Here is a 19,494-nt window from a genome sequence, read left to right as displayed (position 1 = left end):
CAAATACACAATCTTTTTTTTTATTTGAAAATGTCTACAAAGTTTCAATGCTTCATTGTACAAATAACTTTTCCAACTTCAAACATTATTAAAATGTAAGACAAAGTTCTTATACAAATGAAAAACAGAGACCAAAAATATACATATTCTTTAAGCAAACTTTCTTGTGTAAGGTAAAAATATATATATATACACATATATATATATACAGTTCATATTTTCAACCTAAACACAACCACCTCAATCATACTAAAAGAGTAACTCTATTCTGAAGGAAATTTTTTTTAATTAAAAAAACTATAAGTGAATATTGTGGGCAAAAATTCAATTTCAATTTATAATATCTTTAATTTATGAAGATAGGTAACCAGTCCTACAGAATCACCCATTTCAAACTTAGTTCCTAGCTTCTACATAGTTTATCTTTTCAGAATACTCTTGGTAACATAGCTGTAATTCTCAATTCTATCAACTCTGCTGGATGACAAACAGCGACTTCAGAACATGTGAAGGCCTGCCTAATCCAATCATACCTTTTCGCATAAGTCTAACAGGGAAATAATTTAAAATTAAAATTCAATTTGTCTACCTAAAGAAAAAAATTAAAATAACTATTAGAATAGTTACTCATTTATATCCTTAGAAAAAGTCAACCTTCTCTTCCCTCAAAAATATAAGATTCTCAAATACTTTAAAAACCTCAATCCCATATATAATGAAAAAAAAAAAATCATCACACAAGAGTGAACAAAATGGAAAGAGCTGGCCATAAAGAGCACTATCTTTTGCCCCAAAAATTCTCTTTCCTTTTCTGAGCACGTGCCAGAGTTTGTGAAGCCATCAAACTAGAGGCTGCAGACCGCGCAGAGATCTGGGATAATCTGTCATCATCTACAACAGAAAAATCCACAATTACAAGTCAGGGTAATCAAAATCCATCATTCCTTATAATATGTTTATAACATAACCATAAATACTAACAAGCCCTCTCCTAATAGCATCAGAACAGGAAAGCTCAAAATTTGAAGCTCCAAAATCACTTATTAGCCACCCATCCTTTTATAGATGAGAAAACTAAGACCTAAAAACATGAAGTGAAAAAGAACAAGACCACTACACTGGAAAACAAGAAAAGTGGGCCTAGAATCCTAGTCTCCTCACTCCCAGGCCATAAACACTATTCGTCATTCTGTGTTTCTCTTTTTTTTTTTCCTCATCTTAAACTCTGACCTTCTGTCTTAGAACTGATGCTAAGTAAGAGTTCCAAGGCTGAAAAGTGGTAAGGGCTAAGCAACTGGGTTTAAGTGACTTTCCCAGGTCACTTAGCTAGGAGGCATCAGAGGCCATTATTTGAAACCAGAACCTCCTATGTCCAGGCCTGGCTCTCTATCCACTGAGTCACCTTGTTGCCCTTTTAGCTTTCCTCTTAAAAGTAGAACATAGGGGGCAGCTGGGTAGTTCAGTGGATTGAGAGTCAGGCCTAGAGATGGAAGGTCCTGGGTTCAAATCTGGCCTCAGACACTTCCCAGCTGTGTGACCGTGGGCAAGTCACTTGACCTCCATTGCCCACCCTTACCACTCTTCCACCTAAGAGCCAATACAGAGAAGTTAAGGGTTTAAAAAAAAATTTTTTTTTAAAAAGCAGAACAAATGTGAAAATGTTCCCTAATTAGAGAGTATTATGGTAAACATCTTTAAGACTTTAAGATAATTTGGAGAAAAAGAAAGTGCTTCAAATTTTAGGAACTTTTAATTTAGTTGAGTGAATAGAGTCCCAAACTGGAGTCAGGAAGACTCATCTTTGTGAATTCTAAGCTTGCCTCAGACACTTATTAGCTGTATGATCCTGGACAAGTCACTTACTCTGTTTGTCTTAGGTGCTCATCTATAAAATAAGCTTGAGAAGGAAATGACAAACTACTCCAGTATCTCTGCCAAGAAAACCCCAAATGGGGTCATGAAGAATTGGGACACGAGTGGACAACAACAAATCCAATTAAGTACTGTACTCGGTTTTCTTTCTCAGAGTAATCAATTCAGGAAAATTTGGCTGAATGCTTAATTTAAAAATGTGCATTTGAGAAATCTCAAGTACTCGTATTTGTAAATATATAATGATTCAATGACCATTTGCTAAATCTTCAGAAAGAGGCCTCAGAGGGCCTCATCAGAAGAAAAAAATATCAAACCCTTAAACACGTGGATATAAATACAGGTATTTTAGTAATTAAATTAACAATTGAGAAATTCTAGTATATTTTGTTAAGAGACATTTTACAATATCAAGCTTTCTGGGCTCTTCCTCTTGGTACTAAGAAACAATTTGCTAGGGTGAATATAATGTAGAAAAAAAATATATTTGCTCTTCAACTGGGGGAAGGGATTTCTGTGGAAAAAAATACACAAACATGGGCTATTAAAAAATATGAAATATTATTCTTGACTCAAATACTGATTGATCTGTGGGCCAGATCCAGGAAACTTAGTAGCTTTTTTAGGAACCTTACATTTTATCACGTCTCCCTTAGTTTTTAGTCACTTACCTTCATCGTTATAGACTTCTTGGTGAGGTAAATGGGAATAGCCTGTTCTTGGGCTCACAAGATTTCCTATAAGGGGGGAAAAAAAGCAAAATAGATTTGTTCTCACTTCATTAGCCAACTCATTTATTTAAAAGCACTTAGAGAAGGCAGACTACAAAAGCATACTAATTTTATTATTTCTGCAAATATCAAAGCAATGATGCAGCTATCTAGTAAAGGTAGCTAGTAGCCAACAGGGGGCCAGACTGGCGCTGCTAAGATGGTCACTGCCTCGCTAGAAATGCACAACTGGACGATGCCCATTGCTCATTTCATTTATAGAGGGGCCTCCAGCTCCGGTTGGTACTGATTTGAATTAGTTTACATATCAATTGTGGGACACAAACTGACAGCACATGACACTAATGAATTTCTTTGTTTTCACCATGAATGTAAGGCTATGAAGTAAAGAGTCTCCAGCAATCAGCCCCATTACTTCCATTATAAAACACGCTAAAAGTTGCTGATGCCTTTATAAACAATGTCATCAGCATCACGTGTGTGTGTGCCCATACATGCACAGATGTTTGTGTGTGTGCTGTAGGTTTTTTAAAAAAAGAACAAATAAAAGATCACCGTTATGCTGGAACTCTGCATTTCTGAGTGACCCCTGAATGCGACAAGATGGATTCCAGTAAGATGGCGCACCAAGAGGCTTAGTCCCGTGCATGGGGACAGTTATGGAATGTTCAGGGTACTTGGGGCCTGGACGGGCTCCCTCGGGTTTGGAAATATTGATTTCAATCTCATCCCTCAAAGGGAGCGGATCCATGGTTTTCAGGCCAGCTGCCAGAGGAGTTGGTAAGGGTCTAGCCGCATGTTCTTTCTAAAAGATAAGAAATACACTGAGATGCTGATCCAAGAGAGAAGTAATGAATGCTAACTGGAATAAAAGCAGTCTGGCAGGAGCAATGCCTTCTGTGTAGAAAGTCAAAAGAGGAAGAACAAAAGAATCTAATGGATATTCATTGAACTAGTCACCCATGTTCCCCATTCCTGCCTGACAACGCTGCAGTGACTTCCTGTAATATTCTTTTTAGCTTTAAGGATAAACTCTTTTTCTCCCTTAGATTTTATTTTTCCTACAGTAAAAATATGCTGAGGGATAGCTAGGTGGCTCAGTGGATTGAGAGCCAGGCTTAGAGACTGTTGTAAGTTGTAAGTTCAAATCTGGCAACAGATACCTCTTAGCTGAGAGCCTGGGCAAGTCACTTAGCCCCAAAGGCCTAGACTTTACTGCTTGTGTACTTTAGCACTGATTCCAAGATGAAAGGTAAACGTTGGAAAGGACAGACAGGACGGGAAAGGATGGGAAGGATTGACTCATTTTAAGGAAATAGAAAAAAATTTTAAAAAGGTGACCCTAAATAGAGCCTTTATCAGAAAACTGTGGTCCAATTCATTCTTTATATGAGACCCAAAGTAAAATATACTCCTTTCTCTTCTTTAAATAAAACTATATAACTAATAAAACAGCTAAACATAGCAAGTGTTAAAGTAGGTAATTTCTATAAAATATAATTCTTTTTAAAAGATAAAGTTGATACCTTTCTCACTAATTCTTAACTGTTGAAGTTCCTAGTCCTTTCTTGGATTCTCTAATCTATTTGCTTCAGTATTAAAATCCCTGGGTTAATTCACTGCTTCCTAGTTTCAGCTGGAAGCAAAATCCTACCAGTCTTTCTTACCCCTCTATAGCTAATGGTTTTATTTTCTGTCATAATGATGAATGGAGTCCTATCACGTGAAAAACTCTGATTTACCTCACTTTTGCTAGCTCTCAATTCTTCAATTCTAAGAGAAATAGAAATAGAAAAAATCACAGCTATATAACAAAATAGCTCTGCTAAGGGCCGAGTCTGAATTTTATTTCTGATAAAGGTTGGATATGCACTTGTTATATGAAAATTGTTCAGGATTTTTCCCTTTTGCAATGATACATGAATGGGATTAAAACTGTTTTTTGAAGTTCTGGCTAAAACCAATCAATAGATGATGTCAATCTGCTTGTAAAGAAAGCTTGTAAAGAAACTGTTCTGGCATGCTCTATTGTACAATAGTAAATAAATTAAATTAAGAATAAAAATTAAGTTACCAATAAGCCACCATGACTCATTCTAAGACTATATACATGTTTCACCTATGTTCAGTCAGCTTATTTGATCAAACTTCGGAGCTAATAAGGCCAGAGTAACAGTTTCAATTTCTAAATCAGACTGCAGACTACATACCCTTAACCCCAACAAGCCATCTCACTAATGTTTCCTTCCTCATTCACACATGGCAACAGGTAAGAGACTAGTCAGTGAATTCACTGCTACTATTAGAAAAACCATGTAAAGTGTACATTTCACTAATAACAAATCATAGAGTCATCTTAAGTTCTAAAAGAGTACTTTTTATAATTTATTTATTTAGAATACTTTCCCATGGTTACATGATTCCCCTCCTCCCTCCCTGAGGTGCGCCGAACAGTTCCACTGGGTTATACATCTATCATTGTTCAAAACTTATTTCCATGTTATTCATATTTGCAACAGAGAGATCTTTTAACACCAGAACCCCAATCATATCCCCATCAAACTACGTGATCAATCGCAGGTTTTTCTTCTGCATTCCTACTCCCACAGTTCTTTCATTAGATGTGGATAGTATTCTGAAAGAGTACTTCTTAAAGAGCTAAAATTGTCAACATAAACATGCTAACATATTTATTTAAACTGGAAAGAGATTTGTCTTTCTTGTTCCCTAACCATTACCCCATTAAAAATAGTCACCAAAATTGAGTTTTAACTTACCCTGTGAGATTCATTTTTTGAAATTTCTCCCAAGATATCTGAGGAGGCCTTTTTTTTCCTATGTTCTGGGAATGAAGACTTCACTTTAGATGGAGACACTAAAACAGCACCCCCTGGGAAAATACAGAAGGCTACAGATTTAATGTAAATTGGACAATATTAGGTAGAAAATATTTTGCTAGCTCATCTTTGCTTATTACCAACGGCTGGAGTAGTTAGATCATGATGAGTTCTTGGGGCTCCACCAAGTTCTTTTAGCTTTGGAGTTGGGAGCCGGCCACCTTTTCCTGAGGACACAGAAGAAGAATCTGACCTATCTGCTGAAGCACTCTGGAGGGAAGCAGTCTCTCTGCAAAACAGGACCAAAGACATTTGTGCCACTGACATGCAATGATTAGTTCTAAACTTAGAAGAGGGAGGTTTCCATTATCAAATATAATCAAATATAGGTTACCAAAGAGAATAGATGCTGTAAAGCACAGATCACTCACTCACCTTTCTGGATGAGGGTCGATCCTTTACTCCAAGTAGCTATCCTGAAACGCCCCTTGACCAGAACAACCAAAGCCCCAAATTCATTTGAAAGTGGAGTTGAGAAGGGCAGGGAACTCTGATGGGAAAGGGGCCGTGGAACCACTGTCCAGAGCAGTTCTATGTTCCACAGAAAATAACAGAGCCAAACTCTTAACCCCAGCAGTGTCACATATAAGACCTCTTTTATGGTATTTATGCAAAATATGCTACAATTGTCTACAAATTTCAAAACTTAAGTCATTTTACTTTGTTACTAACAAAAAGTAATACCAATAAATCTTTTGCCTTTCACATACTAATCATCAAACAAAGGATACAACTAGAAAGCCCACTGTAGAGAAAAAGTACTTTCCTAGAAAAGGCAATAAAACACACCTTTCTTGGATCCTATCTCTCTTGATGTCGCTCTCATGTTCTACTACTTCCTTGCCCTCCTCCAGATGATGCTGCTTGTCATTTTCCCCTTTCTCTTCTTCCGTTCTTATTTTATGATTCTGTATTTGATCATTGGTGCTGCCTTCATCCCAAGCAAGTTTTCTCCTAACAGGAAGGGTGGGAACATCAGACACACCCAATTTTTCTGTAGTATCTTTCTGGCATACTGTTGCCAGAGGTGGCTTTTCTTCTGCTTTTTTTCTGGAATCATGGCCCTGTGATGCCTTGTGACTCGCAGGAACTCTGTATGACCAAAACAAATTTAATTATAAGGTAATAATGTAGCTCCTTGAGTTTGAAATAATTGCAATCCAGCTTATTTCCCTCCTTTATCCATAAAAATGTGTAACTTATGCATACATAAACATAAATGTGTATCTGTGTATATATACATATATATGCAATGTGTTATATTATAGCAATGGATATGTGAAAGAGAGTTAACACATATGATTAGGTTTAATTTAAAGAATAGTAGCAAATGAAACAATCATCTGGAGTTTACATAAAATTCAGACATAAAAGCAATCGTTCAGGGTTGCACTTACAGGAAAATCCAATCATGAAGACATAGCACAAAGCCCACACCTGATAGCTGCCTGTACACAAGCACTAGCCTGGATGGCCACTGACACTGTTACTCAGGCTTCATACGTAAGTGCTAATCAAAGGCACAAATATTACTGAAACCATGGAAACCTCCATCCAAGAAAATTGATCAAATTCTCCTTTGCATAGATGAGTGTTTAAAGATAGCATTAAAGAAATCTGATTGGGGGCAGCTGGGTGGCTCAGTGGATTGAGAGCCAGACCTAGAGATGGGAGGTCCTGGGTTCAAATCTGGCTCAGACACTTCCTAGCTGGGTGACCCTTAGAAAGTCACTTAACTCCCAATGCCCAGCCCTTACCATTCTTCTGCCTTGTAACCAATATACAGTATTGATTCTAAGACAGAAGGTCAGGGTTTTAAAAAATTTGATTAAAATCAGCACTCCCATAGAGCAGGGATTTTGCACTTATTGAGTATATACAGACTCATGTCATCCTACACACAGTAAACATAAATATAAAAATATTTGCTCCTACTTCCTATAGCACTTTTTCTTTGGTACATAATTATTGGTAGTCAATTCACAATCAATAGGATCTTACAAGTGATTTTCACTTTTCAAAGTGCTTTGGAACTGTCTATTTCAGAAAAATTTCATCCCTCAATACTCACTCCCCAAATTACTATAAAAATTCCAAAAGAAATGCATCAAATACATATCTTACCTTCCACAGTTTTATTCTATGCATTGATAGTAAACATTATTTTAATCTATCAGATGACTGATGTTTCATTACAGGTAAAGTCTAAATGATAGTTTCATTATCTGATATTACTATACCTTTTTTAAAAAATCTTAATCTTATAACTACAATGAATTATTTCACTATCAAACTAAAATTTAAAAAAAGGATTCACACCCAGCAAGATCCAGGGCTCTGATGTTGTTACTAATAGTTCCTTCTGAGCTGGTCACAGAAGAGACATCCCATAAGCAATTGTTATCAGAGAGAATCTGGTTCAGATGATCCCGGGAAAAATGTGTCCCATACACCCGTTTTCTATAAAATTCAGCTTTCTCTCGAAGTTCTTTAACCTATACAAGAAGAATACAGATGCCATGCATCACTGTAAAAATCTAAGTTTTCTGTTACAAATATTAACAAAAAGCACAAGACACAATCTTGAACATTCACAGCACAAATTAGGCCACAAAACAAAGGAAAAAGAAAATAAAAATTAGCCACAGTTACATGACTATATGCATTCTGAAGCAGAAATCAGAAGAGTCAAGCTAAAGCACAGTGCTAGTTATTCATTCAGCAGGCAGGGAGATGATGTAGCAACTAAGAATACAGCAATTTTGGAGTCTATTTTATTTTCAGTCTGAGCTTGCACAAATATTCTATGCATTAGATTTTTTAAAAACTCAGAAGCAACCAACCTCAGCATACCACATGGAATTTAGGGTGTTTTGAGAACCCTAGGAGGAGGAATATAGAAAACACATTTGAAATACATCAGTATGATACTGTATCATCCACCACTTGGAACCAATTGATCACACATCATCAACCTCATTTTCAGTACATATAGGACTGATCCAACAGTATTCCCACAACTCCCCAAATTTATTTTAGTAACCTTGGATGTGAGTATCTTAAAATTGCATTGAAATTCACCACTGTCAGGAGCAGCAAGATAGCTCAGTGAATTGAGAACCACACCTAGAGATGGAAAGTCTTGGGTTGAAATCCAACTTCAGACACTTGCTAGCTGTGTGACCCTGGACAAGTCACTAAAATCCCCATTGTCTAGCCCGTACCACTCTTGTGCCTTGGAACCTCAACAGTATTGAGGTAAGAGTTTTTAAAAAGAATTCATCACTGCCTTGCATGTCAGAACTAGAAAGGACCTTATTAAATCCAACTCAAACTAGAATAAAAATTCTCTCTACAATAAACCTGATCCATTGGTCATCTAGCCTTTGATTGAAGACCCCTAATGAAGTGGAAGCTACTTCTGCTTTCTGAGCTCTAATAATCAGGAGGTTTTTCTTTACAAGCCAAAAATCTGTCTCTCTCCAACTTAAACCCTCTGCTTCTTCTTCTACTCTCTGGGTCTGAGTAGAAGAAGTCTAATCCACAAATGAGAGTGCTCTGAATGTGTGAAGATTGTGATCCATCCTCCACAATGCTCCTAAAGTAGTATTCCTAAAGTAAGGTGGTCTGACCATATCACTCAAGCTCAATAAACTCCTTACCCATTCCCTTTCGGATCAAACACAAACTCCTCTATTTGGCACTTTAAAGTCCTTTAAAAAGGGCTCAACCTGCCTTTCCTCCTTTCATCTAAATCAAACTGGCCTTGCCACTGTTCCTTAGACACAATAAATGCTGCAATCTCCTCTCACCAGGCCTGGAATGCACTCTCTCCTACACACTGCCTATCAGAATCCCTATTACCTTTCAAAGGCCAGCTCCAGAATGAGGCTGTGACCCTCCTCACTGCTGGGGTCTCCCCCTGCTCCTTCCAAATGAATCTTGCTTGTACTTAGGACACACATAATCAATGTAAGCAATCTCTGAGGGCAGGGATTGGGTCATTCCTGTTTTCTATCTCCAGATCTTAGCAGGGTGCCTGACACATGGCAGACATGTAATAAACACTCAATTGATGATCCTCACCTAAGTCTTCTCAAGGATCAACATTCCCAGGTGCTTAACCAATCCTTCTATCATGAAGCCCTTCATCTCCTTGGTCATGCCCTGCTGGGTGCTCTTAAGCTTATCCCTAAAAGGAGGCTCTGAGAACTGACCAGAGAACCCCCAGGGTGGTAAAGACCAGGCAAGGGAAGGACAGGATTATCCTCTCCCTACACCCAAACACTGGGCAGCCCTTAATACAGCCTAGCGTGACATGAGGATTTTGGTGGCCAGATCACACTGTGAACTCATACTGATACTAACCTCCAGGTTGTTTTCCAGAGAAACTGCTAACTAGATATATTTACCTCAACTATGTGAAGTATATTTTTTAAACTCATGTAAAACTTTATATTGATCATAATTCAATTTCATTCTATTTAATTAAACCCATTATTCTAGACCAGGGATTTTTATCTTTTTTTCTTATGGTAACACAGGCCCCCATCTGTCAGTCTGGTGAAACCTATGGACTCAGAGCAATGTTTTTAAAAACATAAAAGAAAACATATGTGACTACAAAGGAAACTATAAGTTTTCAGAGCCCAGGCTAGATAGTAAGTGCATAGAGCACTGGGCCTAGAGTCAGAAAACCAAGTTCATATTCAGCCACAGACATTTACCAGCTGTGTAATCCTAGACAAGTCACTAAACCTCTGTCAGTCTTGGTTTCCACAGTTATAAAGGGGAAGGTGGTTATAACAGCACCTGTCTCTCAGAGTTGTGAAAATCAAACAAGGTATTATTTGTAACTGTTCAGCAAAAGTCTGGTACATTGGAGGTGCTTAAAAAATGCTTGCTTTGTTTCTTCTTTCCTTCCCAGATCAAAAACACCTCGTCTAGCCACGATCTGCTATTAGTCTCAGATACTGACTCTGTCTATTCAACCTGTCCATTCAATTTTCTTCTGTTGAATGTGACCAAATACATGCCAAAAGAGCTGAATAAACGATGAAGAAAGTGAGGCTCAGGGAAGTCATTTGTCTAACTAATAAGCAGCAGTGCCAGACTCCGAACCCAGGCTTCTGAATCAAGTCTAACGTCCTTTCTCTCCCAACTAAACAGCAAGCCCCAAGAAGGCTGAGCCTTCCTTGTGTGTACCCTGACCCCTATTACCTGGCTCAGGGCTCCCTACACATACATCCATTGCACAATACACATTTTAACATTTGTTAAAAGAATCTTCGGGTTTTATGTGCTACTTCTCTGCTCCCTGAGAAGGAAAGGCCACTCTATGAATTCCTGCACTAGTCTATGAGCTCTCCTAAGAAAAAGAGGGCTATTTCTTCATAATATAGGGTTTGGGATTAAGCTACAAAAAATATACTTTAGGAAAGGACAGGACAGAAAAAATGAATTATTTTTAAATGTTCTTAATGTAGTTTTATCTTCTTACTAATTTGAAAAAAAAAACTTTTAACTGTTTTTTTCGATAAAAAATTACTTTCAGAACCCTGCAATTGTTTGAAATCCTTTAATTGTATATATCACACTGCCACCTGTTGGCTTATCAATAAATGCCACTTTAAGCTGTTTTTAAAATAAATGTCTCAATTATACATTTTCCCCACAAAAAACTTTAAGACCTATAAAGTTATCTTTGTTTATGATAGCAAAGAAGGGAAGCTAAAGGAATAAAGGCACCAAATCAAAACAGAAAAAATAATACATTTGGGTAGAAACTTACAACTGCTTTTACCTCTTAATTTTTATATTTACAAATCTTTCTAACCAGAAGGATTATATTTAATGAGTCATTTTTTCTTCTTAACCTGTTCAAACTAAAAAACAAGTAGGGAAGTCTAGCATTTACTGAAACAACTAAAGAAATATATTCAAAGCCCTGTAACAGAACCCTGGGGAAAGTAAAGGGAGAATGATCATGCCAAGACTCTAGAGCAGTGGTTCCCAAATTTTTTTGGCCTACTGCCCCCTTTCCAGAAAAAATATTACTTAGCACTCTCTGTCACATACTATCACCACCCCCTTACAGTTATTCACCGCACCCCCTGGATCGCTGCAGGACCCAGCAGGAGTCAGTGGCACCCACTTTGGGAATCACTGCTCTAGAGAATCCATCTGCAGACTGGTAGAAACAGCACCCTGCCAAGTTTTTCTACTCTTTTGAACAGCACTCATATTTAGTTTTAAAATTAATAATTCAAAAAATCTATTCTTCAGCTGGAGAAAATCCCTATCATTCAATAATTATTCCTACAAATTGTCTACGAAAGGTACTATTGTAAGTCTGAGGAACTGCACAAATAAACCCTAAAAAGTCATTCAATTTTTTCCTATTGTCCAATTTTACTAAAATACTTCTGTAATTTAAATACAAAAAGTCTTATGAAGCACTGTACTATATATCACTTGCTAAATTATATTGCAAAAGGAAATGTCTCCTATTTATATATAGATGCCTTCAAGTTCTATAAGTCTTCTATAAGTCTGTGACTGTTCTAATAAATATATTAGGCAAATTAAAAGCTATAATGCTGTATTTTTTAATTATTCTTTTACAATATAGCCAATTTCATTAGAAAAAATTAATTTTCACTGAAAATTACAACAAGAAGCCCAACAATTCTCATGGTCATCCAACATAGTCTGTTTACATAATGAAGTACATAAAAGTGAACTGCATTTATTTCTGGTCATGCCATAATTTTTTGACCACCAAATCAGTTAAACTGCAATGTGAAGCAAATACATATTTAAAAGGAAAAAGAGCAAATTAAATGCAAAGAAAGAAGTATAACTTAAAAACCTTACATTTTACATATACACAAAAGAGAGTTAACACAGCTAGAATGTCTTTTGTGTCTAGTAACAAATGTCTCCTTTCACAAAACCTCCAAGTAACCTCCTCTTCTTTTTAGAATTTGTTTTCTTTTCTATGTAATTTCACCTAACAGCCTCTGGGACAAATGCCAACACTACCATTTATTGAAGCTAATGTTTATAACCACTAGTGGCATTAGCTACAACAATATCATGATTTTCTACCCACTCAAACATTTTCATTAAAAGGATAAATGACATTAATACAAAAACACTGGGAGTTTTCTCCTTTCCAGGAATTATGAAAAATATTCATCTTTCATTTAAAAGTTACCTCCATCTAAGTTCCCAGAAAATGTAAAACTGAGGACTGAATAACCTGGGAGACTCATTAATCTTATTTACTTCAATGGAAGAAAAATATTTTCTCATGACAAGAATTTATAGCCAGTAGATTTAGAGGTTTTTAACCTGAGGTCCTTGAATATGTGGATTTTTTAAAATATTTTGATAACTATTTTAACATAATTGGTTTTCTTGGTAATCTTATGCATTTTATTTTATGCATTTAAAAACAACATTCGAGAAAAAGTCCACAGGTTTCACCAGTCTGCCAAAAGAGGTCTCCTAAAATGTCTTTAAAACTCCTCTAACCAACTACCATCCACCAACAGTGTCTTCTTCCTCTGAACCCCTGGAATACATTCATCATCTATACAAGTCACTTGGCTTCTTTCAAAGTCAGTTTCCTGTTCTGTAAAAATGGGAATAATAAAAGCACCTACTTAACAAGTTTTTATGAAGCATGAATAAGATAACGCTTTTACTTCAATTGTCTTTTTCCTGTACAACTCTTCCCTATTTCTGATTTTTTAAAAAGTGAAATCAGGTCAAAATTAGCATAAAGGGTAGATCTGATTGGAAAAAGATGTTACCCTCTTGTGAAATGTAACCTAAGGGTTATGTCTAACCTTTGCAAGTAATAGGAGGCTTTAGGATTAATCAAGAAGCATCTATTAAGCACCTACTATGTGCCAGGTATTATGTATATAAATACAAAGAATGAAACAATCTCTACTCTCAGTAAGCTTCTATCCTAAGGGACCAACTACATGTCTAAAGTCCTTTTAGCTCCAGCTAAGAAAGCCACCTTCTACTTCCTAGCAGCAAAGGGACAGGGACTGGCCTCAAAGCACAAAGCCTGGGACAAACTGTCCCTTCTTCATCCCTCAGAAATGGATCTGGTTTACAACATGCTGCTGCAAGACAGAATCCTACTCCAAACTATCCCCTTTCTCAGACTTGCAACCTATTTTGGAAACTATGCCAAAAAAGTCTTGATCTAAACTGAACTACTAGATCTTCACTTAAATATTTTAGACATCTCGGTATGAAAAAAACAGAGAACTCTGACTATTAAGCTAAATTTTTTCAGCAATTCTAATTCTTTCATAGACTAAAGTATTTTATTATTTCACCTAATGGCTTCTTGGCATTTTCTAATTGTGAGTCTCTCTCTACAACCCATTCCCATATGCTGTAGCATTTTTTTTAGATGACAGGAATTACTCCCATACCTGTAGATATCCCAACTCCATATTCAAGACTCCACTAGCATCTGTCTTCCTTCCCAAACACTCATATTATCTAATAATTGACTGCAATATCACATTTTTCCAGTGGGTGCCGCCATCTAACAAAAGACTGCTTGTTACAGACTAAGCACTCAGTTTGAGGCTGTGGACCTCTACAATTAATGACTGGACTATTTAGCTTTCTGCAGGGAGAGCTATCTAGCTAAGTTTACTCAGACAACGGACAACCTAGATGGTACAAGAATATTTTTCAGAATATTTTTAAATCCTTAGGTCCAAATCTGCCAACCACACACCTGATATTTTAGTATTTTTAATACTATTTAAAAGTGCTATAAACTTTTCATTATGTATTCCATCACTAACACAAAGTCCTCAAGAAGAATTCAACATTTCCATAGCCTTAGGGAAAACCTGAGCTTACAAATACTCACCTGATTCAGCATATTTTCCTTCACCCGTTTCCAAGCTCCATCTCTGTATAAATACTGAGATGGGGACAAAAATTTAGCTCTATATTCAGTGTTTGTTTTCCTAAAACAAAGAAAACAGTAACAAATAAGTTTTTCTAAGTCTAACATCTAAAAGTCATGATATTTTTGTTTCAAAATATATGCCCAAACCTTTGATATTTACGGGGAGAAATTTTGTCTTTTGGTTCCATTTCTGCTTCCCTCGGTTTTGATGAATTTTCTTTTTTACTACTCTGAAATTGAAATAATTTAAATAGTTTTAGTTTTTAGAATACTGCTTTAGAAAATAAAAAATTCTATAATGTTAGAATCTTATATTATGATATTTCTACATGAAGAAGACAGATTTGATTTGTTATACTCATTCAAGAATTAAACCTAAGCACTAATATCAAACACAACTACGAAGTTTTTATGTTTTATATGAGGTTGTTAAACCAGCCTGGTCAGTGATTTTTCCAGTTAAACTCCAGATATTGCATCATTTTATGATACAGAAAAGATTTTGAATGTAAATGCCCACTACTTTGTAAATCAATGTTGGTACATATCTTACACTACTACTGCATTCACCCTGGTATTCTGAATATTTGTATAACCACTTAATAGCACTATATTCCAGATGCAAAGCAATTAGGAAAGTGAAAGGGAAACAGGGGATATAGTTCACTCTAGTAAATATTACTCTCTTGTTATTCTGAAAAAGAAAAAAGATTATATACTCAGTAATGACCTTTTCAACAAGTAAACTGACAGCAAACCTTCCCTCCCCTGCAAAGTAATAATAATAATAATAATAATAATGGTAATAAATAATTTAAGGTATGATTAACAAATTGCTTTAATTTTAGTTATCCATCTTTTTAGGGAAATACCATATATTTACATGTGTATACAAAATATACATATACACATATATTTACATATACACACATGCATATTTCTGCGTGCATTTTTACCATGGAAAAAAATGTTTGAACTACTATGAAAATTATGAATTGTTTTACTATTTCAGCCTTCTAATGATCTAACTAATCCTCTATACATAAGGTAGAGCAGTGATTCCCAAAGTGGAAGCCACCGACTCCTGGTGGGTGCTGTAGTGATCCAAGGGGTCGGTGAATAATTCTAAGGGGGCAGTGATAGTATGTGACAGGGGGCGCTAAGTAATATTTTTTCTGGAAAGGGGACGGTAGGCCAAAAAAGTTTGGGAACCACTGAGGTAGAGTCTCCAAGCAGTACACACATGCTTCTTGATCTTAACATCACTATCTCAGGCCCACAGTAAGACATGGGATACAGAGATAGCTTCAAGTGGCTTGGCCAGAAGCAAAAATCACAAACTGTATTTTCATCAAACTGAATTCCCAGTTCCCAAAATATCTTGAGATCAGTGAAATAAGGTTAGAAAAGAGGAAAAGAAGTCATAAGAAACCATTTTGAGTCATGCAAAATTAAAAAAAAAGTGAATACCAGCTTTGCCTTTGGGAAGGAAGGAATTTTATGAGAATGTCTGTGCCCACCCTCAATGGTATCAGGCCAGCTCCTCTTCTCAACCCTCCTTCAAAGCTCTCTTCCTAAGCTACTTTCCAACTATCAACATAGCCTCTGCTTTTCCTGCCCCCAAGCAAAATCAAGGTGTCTAGGACTAATGCCTTAGACAAATCTAGGGCAACTTTCAGGGATAGGCATAATTCGGCTTCTTTTTAATATGCCCCCATTATTCAAAAAATTGTCTCCAGCATCTTTTAATATATTTATATTTCTTATCACTAGATTAGGCTTTTGCAGAAGCTGTTCTAATAAACAGAGAATTGGCCTCAAACCCAGATCTGAATTTAAGTTCTGTCTCTGATCCATACTGGATGTATGTCAATGCCTCCAGACAACTCTCTGAAGACACATACGCTAAAAAGTGGTGAACTATTTGCACTGGTAGGTAACTGCAGTTCCCTAGAGCAATCAATTTATAAGTCTACACACACACCCCTCCATCCAAATAAATATTTATTGAATTCTGAAGGAGACACAGGCTCAGACAAACAATGATGGCCTTTAGAAAAGAGAATAAGAAGAGCAAGAGGCAGAGACTGCCATAGGATCTAAAACAAGGGGTAATTTCTACTATCCACCACTGAGTCTTGTCAAATGTTGCTTCCCTCATGAATATCCATAAGAGTAAAGTGCTCTAAAAGCAATAGTAAACATCTTGGAAGAGAGGACTCAAATCTGGCATTTCAAAAGCTTTCATTTCATGGGGACACAAAGAAGTTACAGAAGAAATATAGGGTATAGAATTTTCAGAATAAAATTTCAGGATGGAAGGGAAAGGAAAGATAATTAATGGAGAATAAAGAAAATGAAAAGGCATAGCAACATCCAGATGACAGAGGAAACAGGATCATCCAGAAGTGCCAGAGGGAGCTGGCACAAATACAAAACCACAATCCATGAATTGAGGTTGAAAATATAAATGAACAGAAGAAAAGAATAAACATTCCCTTTGACTCAGGAATGCCATGACCAGACATATACCCCTGGGAGAACAAAGAAAAAGGGAAAGAACACATATGTACAAAAAATATTTATAGCAATACTTGTAAGTATAGAACTGGAAATGAGCAAGGGCTCATTAATGATGAATGGATGAAAAAAAAAAACAGATGTAATGTGACATACTGCAAGAATTAACTATGAGAAATGACTGAAATAGTTGCTAAAAAAAAAAGAAAAAGAAAGAAAAACCTAGGAGGATTGTGAACTAATCCAGGGTGAAATGAGTAGAACCAGGAGAACAATTAATACAATATTGGAAACAATGCAAAGGAGAACAATTGCAAAAGACTTAAGAACTCTGATTAATGCAATGACCAGTCATGACACTGAAAAAATGATGAGGAAGCATACTCATCACCTTTTGCCAAAGAGATGATATATGAAAGATGTAGAGTGAGATAATTTTAGGAAAAATTAATGTGTATTTTTAACACCACAAGATAGTGACTTTACAAAAACAAACCATGTGCCAGGAAAGGCAGAAATATTAAAAAAGAGTGTAACAAATATTTGCTAAGTAGCTACTACATGTAAGGTTATTATAAGGAATAAAGGTAGAATGGTAGAGCAGAAACAACATTGGCTCTGGAGAGCAATGACTTGAATTCAAATCCCATCTCTGAGAATTATTATCTGTTGTTATCTTGGGCAGGTCATTATATTTCCCTGGGCCTCAGTTTTCTCATCTGTAAAATGAAAATTGGACTAGGCATCTTTGGAGGGGTCCCTTCCAGCTCTAGATCTAGGATCGTATGATATATTCCTGGTTTAGATGGCTTAATATCTAGTTGGTAAGAAAGACCTAAATCTCCCAAATATCTTTCCAGCTCTAACTATTCTTCTGGAGTGCTGGCTACAGTTCCAGTCTCCTTTAAGCTATCATCATCTGCACCAGGAACATCTCAGACACAGGTCTGACATTTAAAACCCTCAACAACCTAGCTCCCAATTACCTTTCCAGACTTATTTCACAGTACTTCCTTTCATAAACTCTATATGCCAGATAAAATGCCCTGCTAGCTGCTGCTGCTGCTGCCACCAAAATTTGGTATTCCATCTTCAGTCTCTGTCTTTGAAAGGCATCATCCATGCCTGGGTGGCTAGATAGAGCAATGGATAAAACACTGGGCCTGGGATCAGAGAGAGGTTCAAATCCAGTCTCAGACACCTACTAGATATATGACCCTAGGCAAGTCACTTAACTCTTTGTCTCAGTTTCCTTATCTGTAAAACAAGTTGGAAAAGGAAATGGAAAACCACTCAAGTACACCTACCAAGAAAAACTCAGATGTCGGACACAACTGAGACAACTGAACAATAACAAAATACATGCTTGAAATTGCCTCCTACTTCCTCTCTTTTAAAAATCATTGGTCTCCTTCAAGTCTCAGTTTAGATACCTTTCCTTGCCTCCCTAGGACTTAGTGCTCTCTTCTGTGCAAATTACCTTTTATCGCCTTATCCTTGCCTCCTAATCCCCCAATAAAATGTAGGCTCCTTGAGAAAACGGATTAAAGGCTTTTTGTGGTTATATTCCCTACAAAAGCCCTACTAAAATGTAAGTTCCCTTAATCAATGTTTGAAATGAAATAGAAATTAACGCTAGGAAACCCACTCATTTTCTTTCCTTCAAAACCAAATCTTGTAGACTTTCCTTTTTCTTATATCAAAAGTCCTACATATCCCCAAACCCCAAAATTATCTGCAACTCCCTTCTACTCCCACATCCAAACAATTATCAAGTCTTGGTGACTCTAGGACAGTATCTCATGGAACGCTCTCCTTACTATAACCCAAGCTATTTTAATTTAGACCCTTGTTACTTCCCATTTGGAATACTGCACCATATAACACCACATGTTCCCAAAGTATTCTTTAGGCATGGATCTAACCCCATCATTCTTCTGTTTCAGTAGTTCTTAATGCCAGTCAAAAGTAGTCCAAAGCCCAATACCTGGCACTGAAGGAAACTTTATGACCTAGCACCTGACCTTTCTACATGTACTACACAACAGCCAAACTGGATTGCTCTCTTTCCAAAGTATCTATTCTCAACTTTCGATTCAACAGACATTTGTTAAAAATGTACAAAGGACTGCTATGTTCTGGGGAATAGAAAGAAAAAATCAAAAGGGTCCTCCTTCCCTCTAAGAATGACCCTGCCCTTTCCAAGTTTGAAATTCAACTTAAATATCACACCATCCATGAAGCCTTTCCTGAATCCCTTTTTGCCTTTTCTTCTTTCAACCACAGAGATCTTCATCCTTGTCTTATACCATTATATTCTTTTACAATTATTACATAATCCTATGTATTTGCTATATGCACATGAGAATGAAGACTCAAATTGCTGATAGCCCAAAAGACAATGGACAGACATGTGGAGCCAGAGAATATTATCAATAACCTCTGAATCCAAGAAATGGAAAATGAGAAAAAGAAAAGGGCTAGTTATGTGAGGGATAACAAATTTATCAAAGGTCTC

The 19,494-nt window shown here is 36.5% G+C and overlaps 1 protein-coding gene across 1 annotated transcript in view; it reads right to left on the bottom strand.

Annotated features, from left to right (window-relative positions):
• Nucleotides 1-241: 241 nt before the first annotated feature.
• Nucleotides 242-19,494, bottom strand: part of MDM1 (Mdm1 nuclear protein) — a 33,027-nt gene continuing 13,774 nt past the window's right edge. Inside the window, exons 6-15 of the mRNA XM_044677694.1 lie at nucleotides 14,598-14,686; nucleotides 14,415-14,514; nucleotides 8,344-8,382; nucleotides 7,820-7,995; nucleotides 6,290-6,592; nucleotides 5,581-5,729; nucleotides 5,381-5,493; nucleotides 3,159-3,408; nucleotides 2,544-2,609; nucleotides 242-891 (exon numbers count right to left, since the gene is read on the bottom strand). Coding sequence (XP_044533629.1) covers nucleotides 779-891; nucleotides 2,544-2,609; nucleotides 3,159-3,408; nucleotides 5,381-5,493; nucleotides 5,581-5,729; nucleotides 6,290-6,592; nucleotides 7,820-7,995; nucleotides 8,344-8,382; nucleotides 14,415-14,514; nucleotides 14,598-14,686 — 1,398 coding nt within the window. The 3' untranslated portion in view covers nucleotides 242-778. The remainder of the gene's footprint in view (nucleotides 892-2,543; nucleotides 2,610-3,158; nucleotides 3,409-5,380; nucleotides 5,494-5,580; nucleotides 5,730-6,289; nucleotides 6,593-7,819; nucleotides 7,996-8,343; nucleotides 8,383-14,414; nucleotides 14,515-14,597; nucleotides 14,687-19,494) is intronic.

This window comes from Gracilinanus agilis, chromosome 5 (assembly GCF_016433145.1).
Source record: "Gracilinanus agilis isolate LMUSP501 chromosome 5, AgileGrace, whole genome shotgun sequence".
In the NCBI taxonomy this organism is placed as follows: Eukaryota; Metazoa; Chordata; class Mammalia; order Didelphimorphia; family Didelphidae; genus Gracilinanus; species Gracilinanus agilis.
This window is presented reverse-complemented; position numbering and strand designations above follow the sequence as displayed.